The 12313-nt window shown below is 47.4% G+C and overlaps 1 protein-coding gene across 2 annotated transcripts in view; it reads left to right on the forward strand.

The window, feature by feature from the left end:
- Window positions 1-10682, forward strand: part of midn (midnolin) — a 25662-nt gene extending 14980 nt beyond the window's left edge. For both annotated transcript variants that reach the window (XM_031868292.1, XM_031868291.1), the window contains 3 exons: window positions 300-471; window positions 735-1058; window positions 7416-10682. In XM_031868292.1, coding sequence (XP_031724152.1) covers window positions 300-471; window positions 735-1058; window positions 7416-7666 — 747 coding nt within the window. In that variant the 3' untranslated portion in view covers window positions 7667-10682. The remainder of the gene's footprint in view (window positions 1-299; window positions 472-734; window positions 1059-7415) is intronic.
- The last annotated feature ends 1631 nt before the right edge of the window (window positions 10683-12313 follow it).

Here is a 12313-nt window from a genome sequence, read left to right on the forward strand (position 1 = left end):
ATATATATATATATATAGATAGATAGATGGATAGATGGGTAGATGGGTAGATGGGTAGGGCTGCAACATTTTTTAAATGTTAATCGGAATCTCGATTTTGAATTCCCGCAATTAAATGAACACGATTTGTCCCTCACAATTTCAACGTTTCCCAGCTCACAACTAATGTATATGTTATGTATGATGCATTATGTTAACACAGTATGGGATGTGATGGGATTGTGTACATGTGTTCTTTTCGCACCGCTTTTACCATGGCCCGAAGCCTCACTTTATGCTATTTAATGTTTTTCCTCCAGGCTAACTGCAGCACCAACAGCACCCCCAACAGCCCCGACAGCACCAACACCCCCAACAGCCCCGACAGCACCAGCGGTGGCAGCAGTCCCTCAACACGCTCCCGCAAACCTGGTGCCATCATTGAGAGCTTCGTCAACCACGCTCCCGGAGTCTTCTCAGGGACCTTTTCAGGTGAGAGGACACTAAGCTTCCTTTTAGATGCTTTGCTGCTCTAAGCAGTGAGATCCAGCCAGAAGCCTCTTTTATGAGAACTTGCCTCACAAAATAAATACTTTCTCATTCAACACATTCTCCTTTGTCTGGTCTCAGGGTTTGTTGTGGGCATGTGTATAGGAATGACCTTGAATGCTTTCACTTTTCTGTTTTTTTATTGTTGTTAACTCGTAGACATCTCGCGTAACGCTTTCTCCATCTTTCTTGCTCCCTCTCTTTAGGCACTTTGCACCCTAACTGCCAGGACAGCACTGGGCGTCCCAGACGCGACATCGGTACCATCCTGCAGATCCTCAACGACCTCCTGAGCGCCACGCGCCACTACCAGGGCATGCCCCCCTCCCTCACCCAGCTCCGCTACCAGACCCAGTGTGGTTCGCCCACCTCCCCATCCCCCTCGCCGCCTCCCTCGCCCCAAGTCGCCGGCATGACGGGCCTCTCTCCCAAAGCTACCTCTGTGCCCGCCAGCAGCCCTAGCAGCCCTCCGCCGACTCTCCATCCGCTGGTCCAGTGCCAGAGTCAGATCCGCATGTGCAAACCCCCCGGTGAGTGACTCCACACCGCACTCCCTCTGCTCATGCGAAGCATGTGAGGAACACAAACAGAAACACACACTCATGCTCACACACAGCAAGTCATTGTGCATCCCTCGAGGCAGATGTTTCCGCAGTCGCTACAGCTTTGCAGGAGTGTGTGTGTGTGTGTGTGTGTGTGTGAAATGACTGCAATCTAGAACCTGTCATTTTACTGAGATCTGTTCTTGCATTGTAACTTACCAAAGAATTAATTGTCGTCTTTGTGTCTACTGTCTCTATTCTCATTGCACGTCGCGTGTAGCTATCGGTTCTGTTGGGATTATTTTTGCACCATTGCCTTGTTCAAGCAGCTATTTTTATCCTTAAAATACTGTCAAAGCAGGAAGATAAAAGTCAGATTAAAAGAACAAAAACAGTCATACGTATATCTCTCCTGGGTTTTTGAGGCAGAGGAGAAGAGGAAGAGATCGGGAGGGGAGTCTAACGTCTAATGCAATACAAATTTCTCCAAACCTGTTCAGTCAGGCTTCACTTGTCAGGCGGCGGAGATGGCTTTGTTTGTGTGCCAAGGAGATAGGTTTACCCCCTTCAAGCCTGTGCTGAGCTATGTTTAGATTAGATTAGGCTTTGGGTGATTTAACCTGCCTCTTAAAGAAGGGCTGCAGCTGGGGCAAGTACGGGCCGGACAAAAAAACCTCGACGCACCCCTGATGCCCAGAGGGCAGGTGCTCGAGTTCAGATGATACTGTTTTAGAGTCTGGAGTTTTGGGTGTTTAAAAAAAAAAAAAAAAAAAGCTCCTTTCCTCACAGAGACACAGGATGTCGAGTGTCAGACAGATGTCCAGAAGCGATAACATTCAGTCAGTGTTGTAAGGATAGCCTGGCTGTGCTCGGAGAAACAGCATTGTCCTTATCTCCCGTCGAGGAAATCGAGCTCGCCTTCGGTGAGCGGCTGGTAAATGTTTGTTGAATAGATCGGTAGGGAGGGTCCGCCAATTTATGTCTGGAAAGAGCGAGAGCATACGTTGCTATTGTCCTACCCTGGCTTCGTCCTTTGTTTTATGACCTTCAGTGTTTAGTTTCAGCGACTGCGTACGGATTGACCGGGGGAATGTCCAGTATTCCTTTGCGTCACCCTTACAAGTGTCTGGTGAACAGTTGGAATAACACAGGCTTATTTTCTTAACTCAGGGAAGCCCGAAGACCCCCCCTCACCCCCCCACTCCTGTCATCTATCTCTTCGTCTACACTCGCCGCTGTTTCCCCCATTTGCTGTCCATAAACAGCCCCGTCTGTAAAATCCATCTCCCCCGTCTTCCTCCCTCTCTTTTCCACGTCAGTGTTGCGCATCAATACATCGTCTGTGTTCATTTGGCCTTTTAATAGATTTATTCCGAAATGCAGCTCTGAAAAAGAATTTGCTTTGTGAAGTAGAGGGCAGTGAGAGGAGGAGGAGGAAGAGGGGGGATGGTAAAACCACAACACTAAGCCTCCATTTATCACATGGGTGTTTATATCCTGTCCATCAGTCTACCGACTGCCCACTGATTAACCAACGGCCAAGTAAAAAATGAAAAGAATGGGTGACAGAGTAGCCCGTCTAATGTCCTTTTCCCGACTTCGCTGCCTCTGTCCAACTTCCTGCTCGCAGTGTACGTCCCCAACCAAGCAGTTTGGCTCGCGGAGACAACGAGTGGACAGACGCCGCGTGTCGACTTTGTATCCCGTTCCACACGGTGTCCCGAGGAAGCCGTTGACTAAGCGCTCTCAGGTGGCCTTATCAGCCCGACACCTGATGGAAGACTTACTGGACTTAACACCGCGGCTTAACTCTGCTTCACAGAAACCTGCCTTCATTCAGCTACAGGAACAACCCGCACTCCTCATCTGCCTGAAAGTGTGTGTGTTTGTGTGTGTGTGCAGTGAAACTCTTGAAAATGTCACATAGCTGGGCCGTCTCCTGAGAGCCTTTACCCTTTTCCGCCGCAAGTTCATATGCCACGGGGAGAAGGCAAGCGTAAATAAGGAGTTTGAACATACTCGCATGCACACTCACACACACACTCGGCCGCAAAAACGCCTGGTTTAAGTCTTCGACTAGCCGGGTTTCATGGCTTGTGTGGAGTGTGGGGATTTGTCCGCCCATGTCTCGTTCAGGGTTTGAACAGGAGGGGGTTTAGCGTGGCCCAGCAGGCTGATTGTTAGCTAAATTCCTTCACTGAGTCGGGGTGGACCTCCCCGGCACCCCCTCCCCTCCTCTCCAGCCCCTTCAGCCCCCTGCCCAGCCAAACCCATTGTGCAGGGGCCAGAGACAGGGGCTGCATACAGGGCACCAGGCTGAGCCATTGTGGGGCAGAGGAGGGGAGGGCTATGGGATTATAGGGCTGCCTTTTAGTCCCACTCCCACCGCAGCTGCCTTAGTTCAACACAGGCCCACAGAGAGGGGGCAAAGCAGCGGCAAAGTTAGCTCTGGAAGCTTCCCCAAGCAACCCCCTTCCTCCCTTGTGTCCCTTCCACGTCCCTTCACCCCATTCCCGTCCCCTTTCGGTTTGTCAGATCATGTTAGCTTCGTGCTGGCTGGGAGGAGGGAGGGTGACGGGAGGATGAGAGAGAGCGAGAGAGAGACACAGGGGGGGGGGGGCAGCTCCTACGGCCTTAACCTCACAGAGTCCCATGTTTAAGCCTCGACCCGCTTGGTCGAGGCGCCGCGCATTATCCACTGGTAGGCTTTACTCTGCTGTCGTCACACAGGGGGAGGGTTCGTCGCCACACACGTGCACCGGGAAACTGAGCGAACGCCCCGGCGACGCGGCACAGAGCTATCTAGCGAAGCCAGCCAAGCACATCAGGTGCCCTTTCATTGTCGACAAGGAGAGAGAGAGAGGGAGAGAATGCAAATGAAGTCTAAAAGTCATTGAAGAGCTTGTGTCCCTGCAGGGCCGTCAATGCCCTTTCACTGACTGTCAGAGTGCTCATATTAGCTCTGATTTGATTGGCTGTTTCAGTTTGTCTGATTAGTTAGTTTACATTTTTTCTTCTTCTGGTGTTTAGCTTGATTGGCGTTTATTTTATTTTTTCTCTCTCCAAGAAGGTCAGGTTTCCTAGTTTACCTGTTGACATTGAGCTACTGTTCTGTTATGAACACAACATTGAGATTTTGAATACCGATATCGAGATAACACTGCGTTTATTATGGTGCTGTGAATTTTGACCCCTCTATCGTTAACCCGTGGAACGGGTCGAGAGAGTAATACTGGAGGAGATTAAGGGCGACTTTGCTGCAATGTGATTTTCTATCACTCTCTCTTCCTCTCTGTCCACCCCTCCCCTCGTTCCTCTGGTTCCCTTGATGCTGAGCAAACACAATGTTCTCTCTGCAAGATCACAAGACTTATCAAGGCAAACAAACAAACAACAGCACTAAGACGACTGCAAATGAAGGCCAATCTTTGTACAATCAATAAAAGGAGAAGCTCCTTTAATCTCCTCGTGCGTCCCGCACACTGCAGCCCTCCTCCCCCCTTTTTTTTTTCTTCTCTACCTCCATCCTCCTCCTCCCCCCCACCCTCCCGTGTGCTCCCCTATCTCAGTCCTTGCTGTGTTGCTGGGCTGGGCTCAAAGGCAAGGAAAACTGACTGACGCATCGATTATTCATAGATCGCCCCTTCTTTCTTTCTGTCTCTCTCTCTCGCTCTGTTTTTCTCTGCAGCGCTCTGTGTATTTACAGGTTCAGTGTCAAAGTCTTCACAGAGGAGAGTTTGGGGGATGGAAAAGTGTGCTGCCAGGGATTGAGTTTTAGTGTGATTGGTGGGGGGGGGAAAAAAGATAGGAGGTATAGGAGACTGGCGTGTCCTTGACCAAGTCTTCTGTTTGATAACTTCCACTGCGCGTTTCCATTCATTCCCTGTCTCTCACTCAGGGTCCTTCAAGGTTATTGTGCTCACATCAAACCTTAGTCTCTGCATCCAGGCTTTGGGCCAGCCTGTGTGTATCTTAATGTGTGTGTTTTGTGTGTGTGTATAGTCTGTCCTTCTTAGCCAGCCCTAATAATAGCCCTTCTGTCATAAACATAGTCTGGAGATCCTTGCGGCCAGCTGTGTCCGGCCCAGCCGCCCAGGGCTCCGGTAGTGACGCTGATGAATGGACACACACACACACACACACACACCAGGTTTGGTGTAGCTCCACATTGTCGTAGATCTTGCCAAGACAAAGGCCAAGACCTGCAGCCCCACCAAACGGCCCGTGTGTGTGAGCGCCTGCTCTTAAATACTGTTGGTGTCCAAGTAGATTTAACTGTGAGGAAATGGAGTATTGAATGGTGCTACCCGGGTTAAATAAAGAGACAAACTTCACCAGACAAACAGATCGTGCATGTGTTGGCTTCGTGCCGTTTCATTGTGTACAGCCATACTTCGATGCAGCCGATGGGTGTTTTATTATAATTCTCTTTAGCTTGTAGCTAGCAAGACCTGGGGAATAAGGGGAAGAGGGAACAAAGCCTTGCGGCAGCGTATGTGGGTGTCACATGGAGCTGAGGCAGCGGAACAATGGCTCTAATGTAGGAGAACCCCCCCCCCCCCCTTTTTTGGTATACCCCCTGTTCTCTGGAGATGACACGCTGCCCTCACACAACATCTGAATGCACACACATACGTTTGTACCGCGGGCAGAACACATTGGCAGGAAGTGGAAAAAAAAATCTTCAGAATTCATTCTGTCTGTTGGCTCGGTGTCACTATTCGCTTCCTTTCTGCTCTCAAAACGCAGCATCAAGGCTGCTGGATGGCAGTTTACTTCTTTAGTATGCACTGCCAGGCAGCGGTGCATATTTATAGCTGGAGAAAAGGGTCTGCGCTGCTCGACCCGATAAGCAAATGAAGGAAAGAGGGAAATGAAGCCCACACAGAGTCCGGAATTCATTCCGATGGAGCAGAGGAGGGCACGATCGATTCGGAAAACTGCCACCTACGGCTGATCCTTTACCCTCCACCCTCTTCCTCCGTCCTTTCTTCTATCCCCCCTCGCCCCTAGGGGAGGAATTCCTTAGCCCATAACGCCCCCCCCCCCCTTTACTCTCCCTTCTCGCCTCCTGCTTCTTCACACTGCCCCACCTAGCTGTCTCTGGGGAGACATGGGGCAAGAGCTGGGGGAGGAAGGAGCTGTGGGGTGAAAGGGGGGAGGAATTAGAGAGGGAGAGAAGAGGAGTTGGGGTAAGGGGGGGGGGAGGTTGTTGGGTCAATGAGCTGAGAGTGGGGAGCTACAGCCATAATAAAGAAAAAAAATAGCAGAAGAAAACCCAATCTCTCTCTCCCTCTCTCTCTCTGCTTACAATTTCCATTCGCTTGCATTTTCTATTGAAAGCCAATAGCGTTGTCCTGGGCCCTGAGATGGATGGCTGCACTAGAGCTAAGGTTTAATCAATAGGTCTTTTTAATTTGCCATCGATCCACGTTAAAAGCTACTGCGGCTGTTGCTGTGTGTGTGTTTGTGCGTGCGTGCACCCGCGAGCTGCAAAGTTTGTGTATACACGTGCACGGGCCGACACATTGTGTACGTGTTTTTTGTGTGAACACATGATGTACTCGAATGCGGATTGGAGTGTGTGTTTGTGGGTGTTCTGGTTGTGCGGCAGAGGCAGAGATGGCCACTGCGCTTCGGTTTATTGACATTCTAGCCCATTATTTAATTATTTAATTCCCAGACAGATACTAATGGAGCCGGCTAATAGATTGCGGTTGCCTTTCTCTTCCTTCCAAGACCCCGAATATACGCATAAAATGGAATTAGGCTCGACTCGGGCCACTGTAGGAAAGCATTCACAGTGCGACGCCGAGCCTCTCCCTCGAGACCGGACGCTCCTATAGGCACATCAACAGCTAGGAACGCACTTAGCAGCACTGCCAGTCACTGAGGCATGTCGTCTGCAATTATGTGCGCAGAAATCATAGGCAGCTATCCCAATAGTGTCTTCCCTCTGGCTTTGTTTGTACGGTTCTGGCCTTGCTATTGGTCCTCAAGGAGATTCAGTTCGACGAAGGTCTCCCCACTCAGCGATAAGGGGATGAAATGGCACTGAGGGGAGCTAATGAGGCTCAGTGGGGGAGGTTAAGCAGCAAATTCCACATTGTGTGTGTGTGTGTGTGCGTGTGTGTGTGTGTGTCAGAGCAAAGGGAACGTCAAGGCTGTGTTGCTTTATCTGCTGCGTGCTGAACACACACACACTAAAACACAAAGACATATATTGACAACCTTCTCAATACCGGTTTGTTTGTTTTTTTGATGAGAGTTAATTCTGCTCGGGTTGAAACAAACCTAGCCGACACCCGACTGACCGTCCCTCCCCTCTCTTTCTCGTTTGGCCAGGTGACCGCGTTCGTCAGACCGAGAACCGTGCGACCCGCTGCAAGGTTGAACGCCTGCAGGTGCTGATGCAGCAGAAGCGCCTGCGCAGGAAGGCCAGGAGGGACCAGCGCTCCCCTTACCAGTGGCTGCCCAACCGGAAGGCCGGGCGCAGCAACAGCAACAGCAGCAGGTCCAGCGAGGGCTCCCTTGACCTGGACTTTGACGACTCGGTGTGGAAGGCCGACTTGAAGTCCGAGTTCGTCATGGCCTGAGGCCGAAGCGTCTGATCCCACGCGCCGCGGGACGGATTCGACGATGCGCGCAAAGCATCGCTCGAGGATTTACTTATGAGATATATTTGGAGGGAGTGGATCGGCAGGAGGGGGACACAGAACTGCACATATAGAGGGAATCAAAGTTGTCCTCGTGGCTCCCTCCTGGCAGACTTTATTCCCGCCCCGTCCCTTCACAGTTGACCGTGTGAAAAACAGCATCAACTGCAAGAGAACTTTCCTTTGACGCTTGGATTTGGACGGGCAACAACCGGACTCAACAGTGTACAAGACTTTTTAACGGTGCGATTACAGAGACGACACCTGAACTTTGAGCATAGCAGAATTCAGTGGGTGGTGGTGGTGGTGGTATTTTCTTTTCTAAGATTTGTTTTTTTTAAGCGCACTCTGGACAGCAATGAAGAGATCCACACTGGACTTATTAACAGGACAGGAGCACCAGAGGCCTCAGTGTTTCCTATTCACAAGAATGGCAGAACTGCCGAACAATGGATTATTCCAACGGGCATTCTTATCGATCTCAGAACTCACCAACCAGAGTCTAGTTTTGACCTGTTACGGGGTGGTTAAACCTTTTTCTTTTCTTTTTTTTTTCATTTTGAAACATATTATTATATTTTATAAACAAAAACAAATATGTAGCATTGTTCACAAAGCATTCAGGTTTTCATATAAAAGTTCAAAGTAGTTGTTGATTTGCACATTTTCTTGATTTATAACAGCTGGTCAAAGTGTGCAAGGACGAGGAGGTGGGGCCTGAAATCGAATAAAAAAAATTAAAAAAAATGAATATGGAAGTATTGATATCAACCTCAGTGACATAGGGTATCGATAGGAATGATTAATGAGTAAACAAAATTAATTAATATTAACAGAAAGTGCTTTAGAGGATTTTAAAATCTTTAAAATGTATATGGAAAAAAAATCTATTTTTTATTTCTCTTCCTATCTGCTGTTTTCAAAAAACAACAAATACGTCCATTCAATCACTCGTTCATTAGCTCGTTCATGAATTATACTGTAGTCGTCCAGCCACAGCAAATGATACGGAAAGTCAAATTTCATCCAGCCCACCTCATGTCTTACAGACCTGAATGGACTTGAGGGTTTGCATTAGTTTGTGTACATAAATGTGACAATTGGCAAAGGTTTATGAGGGTGTGTGTACGTTTGACTTAAGTGTAAATTGATTTAGAAAACCCCATGTTTATGTCTGAGCTGTCTTCTCTCAAATAACCCCCGTAGTTTCTCAGAAATCATGAAGATCAGCTGCAGTGAATGCATGGGTCCCGACTTAACATCCCGACAGGATAAAACATCAAATTTCGAAGTTCCTTTACCACAAGTCCTCATAGTAATGGCTATTTTTTTATTGGCAAAAAGGGGGAGAAGAAGTGGGATCTGTATCCAGCATCATTATCTAGTGCCTCCACCAGTACATCCGTTGACATATCAGGTTAGGCCTTTCACAGTTTTGCTGCTACACATGGGGACTTGGAAAAAATAAGAAAAAAAAACGCGAAAGGGGGAAAAAGTGACTTTTTTCTTTGCATGCAGAAGTGATAATTACACTGATCTTTTTTCTATTGATGGAAGAAGAAAAAAAAGAAACTGGTGCTGTGGGAATGAAGGTCAACAACATGCATGAATTTGTGAAGAAAATTAACAATGCTGCTTTTGTTGGTTAGGTTTTTTTTTTGTCATTTTTGATTTCCTCAATGTTAGAACAACGGTGTCCTGCTAAAAGTATTACGACGCAAAAAAACCAAAACAGATGAAGTTAAGTGTGGACTCGCGTCTTGCTCAGCACTGAACATTCCTGTTGTGTGTCAATGAAGATGATGATGAGCAAAGACAGTCTCTCTCCACTCCCCCCCCCCCGAGCGCTTGTTTCACCCCCACCGTGACTCTCTAGGACCCAGACAGCCCTACAAACTGTTAAGCCACCAACCCTCCCCCCTCCCTCCCTCTCTCCCCCCAGCCCGAACGCCAACCGAGGCTCGCGTGGATGTACTCTGGCAGGGAACTAACAGACCGGGGCGGATTTTGCAGTTCTGTCCCGTCAAACCCGAGAGACGCATCCGGTCTGTCTCTTCATCCGTCTGTCTGTCTGACCGATCGACCACCCTACCACAATTGCACTCCCAGAGATTGCAGTGAGAGATTACCCTTTTTGGTGAACCTCATCTTTTTTTTTAAGTGGCCTTACCTTTCACTAAAAAAATGAGACACTTGGGGACAATGGGGGCGGGAATGTTTTTTTTTCGTTTCGTTGTTTTATTTTGGTTTTTAAAACTTTCTGTGTGCATCGTTGTCGGACTTGTTGTCATCCAGGCGCCATTTTTGTCACTGAGGACACTGGGCATCTGTCGTTTAGTGCTTTTAGCTGGTGGAGTCTCTATTATGTCAAGGCTTCTGTGCCTTAAAAATGTTGCCCTTGCTGTGTCAGTGTCAGATTTAAGCTTGTTTTCATTGGTTGATACGCAGGACTGCAGTATTCGCAGCCACGAGAGTCGTAGATTTTTAGGGGCGAAGCTTGTTCGAGTGAATCGACTACTACTCAAAAAGTTGGTGTTGATCCTCAAACACTGCCTTCGTCCCATTTCGTCATTGTGTTGCCATGCTTGTTGGTCTCTGTTGTCCGAAACCTCACGTCCCTCTTAACTCAGTCCTCCCACCAACAAGCTGCAAAAGGCTACAAATCTGTGTAACGTATGTTAACTGGGGAAGTTCACACCGCAGTACGTAGATGGCAAGAAACAGCCCTTATTAAGAAATGTCCTCTGAGGACTCCAGACTACACGCACTTCCTGTTTCCTTGGATACAACATTATTAACGGACAATTTATCCCCTTGCCCCTCCCAAATTTTTATTTAATTTTGTTTTGTATATGTATGAACTATACTCTGTGTGTGCCTCACTTCTGTGTGAAACTCAAAAAGATGAAACGAAACAAAAAAGATGACAAAAGCATTACAGAGAGGATAAAAAAAACAGTATGTTGGTGGAATTCTGATCACGTCATTTAAGTTGCCTGTTCTTTCTTGTAGCCAACTATTGAAAATAACAGGATTCAAGAATACAATTTACAATGTTCTAGCTCTAGACCGGTGTAGCACATGTGTGACTGTATTAATTTATGAAACCAAAATGGTAACTGTGAATTATGTATTTCTTTGTGCATTTTTTTTTAAAAGCGGGGGAGACGGACATAGCAGCAGCTGATGCTGGTGTCCGGAAAAAAACTTTTTTTTTTTTTTTGGTGGAATATAACGGGAACAAAACATGTTTCCAATTTAAAAAAAAAAAAAGGAGGAAAAAATGAAAAAAATAAGATAAAAAATGAGAAAAAAATGAAAAAATATATGAATATATTTTTTTCCTTAAGCAATACATTTCAGTGTGACTTGTGATAGAACATTTTCTTTTTTTTAGGTAATAAATAAATAAAAAACAAAATGAGTACGTCAGGTTGTCTCCGTGAGTGTTCATTACTAGCCCATTCAATAACATTGAGTGAAAGCTGCTATTCAGTCTAATATTTCATGTGAGAATATATTTCATGAGGGAACATGATATGAGTGGCATATGAAAAACCAGAGACGCATTGAATTGCATTGGTGAAATATTGCCTTACTCTATATCAAAAGCTAATGTAATTGATGATTGGACTGAACCATCTCGGCTGCCTGAGGGGTGGACAGGACCTACACATGGATTATTATGAGCCTGCTGGGTAGAGGCCCAGGGGGTCTGGGGAAAAGACAAAGGAAAGTCAAAGAGCTCACACAATATTGAGTCCAATTAAATATATTTTGGTACATTTTTTTCCTACATAATACATCTGCACAGAATACTGAAGTACAGGTGCAGGTTTTCGGCAGTTTAGACATTTGCTTTAACCTGCAAAATGTGACGGGAAAGATGCAGGGACCATGGGTTTGTGTGTGTGGAAGGAGGTTGAAAGGGAGCTGGCGGGGGGGGCAGTTCAGTGAGTGCAGCTCAAGATGAGACAGAATATGGAAGTGGAGTGACAGATTGCTAAAGGAGAGAGAGAGAGAGAGAGAGAGAGCTGTGCCTCATGTGAAGCCCCCGCTTCCTGACACATGTACTTACAGCAAAAGGTAGTTTTTGAAGCGCCACTTGTAGCTCCCCGCTTTTGTAGCCGGCGAGGCTGAGAACAGGGCTCGACTCGGAGCATCCAAGAAATAGCTGAGAGAGAGGATTGAACATGAAAGAGCGCAGCTACTGTATGTCAAAATGCACTGCTCGGGCAGGGCGCCAATAACAGGGCGCGCACACCGTGAGAAGCTGCAACGCAGCCGGACGACAGACCGCTGCATCTGCACTTCCACATAGATGGACATGTTACACGTCTATTTGTTGCAAGAAAAAAGACCTGTTCAAATTGCTGCAAATTCCACATTGAAAAGCTATGTGTTCCTCGTGTTGTTTACACCTCTATTCTGATAACGGCCAAAGGACTAGAAACGTGTCCCTTGGCCTCCCTTCCTCTTTCTACAGAGATGGTTCTGGTAATGAAAGCCTCCTACACAGTGGCCTTCTGCACATAAGCGAGCACGCCTCCTCCATGTCAGTGGCCTGTGGTGAACCCGGGACCGACA

This window comes from Anarrhichthys ocellatus, unplaced genomic scaffold (genome assembly GCF_004355925.1).
Source record: "Anarrhichthys ocellatus isolate YVR2014 unplaced genomic scaffold, GSC_Weel_1.0 scaffold42, whole genome shotgun sequence".
NCBI classification, from domain to species: Eukaryota; Metazoa; Chordata; class Actinopteri; order Perciformes; family Anarhichadidae; genus Anarrhichthys; species Anarrhichthys ocellatus.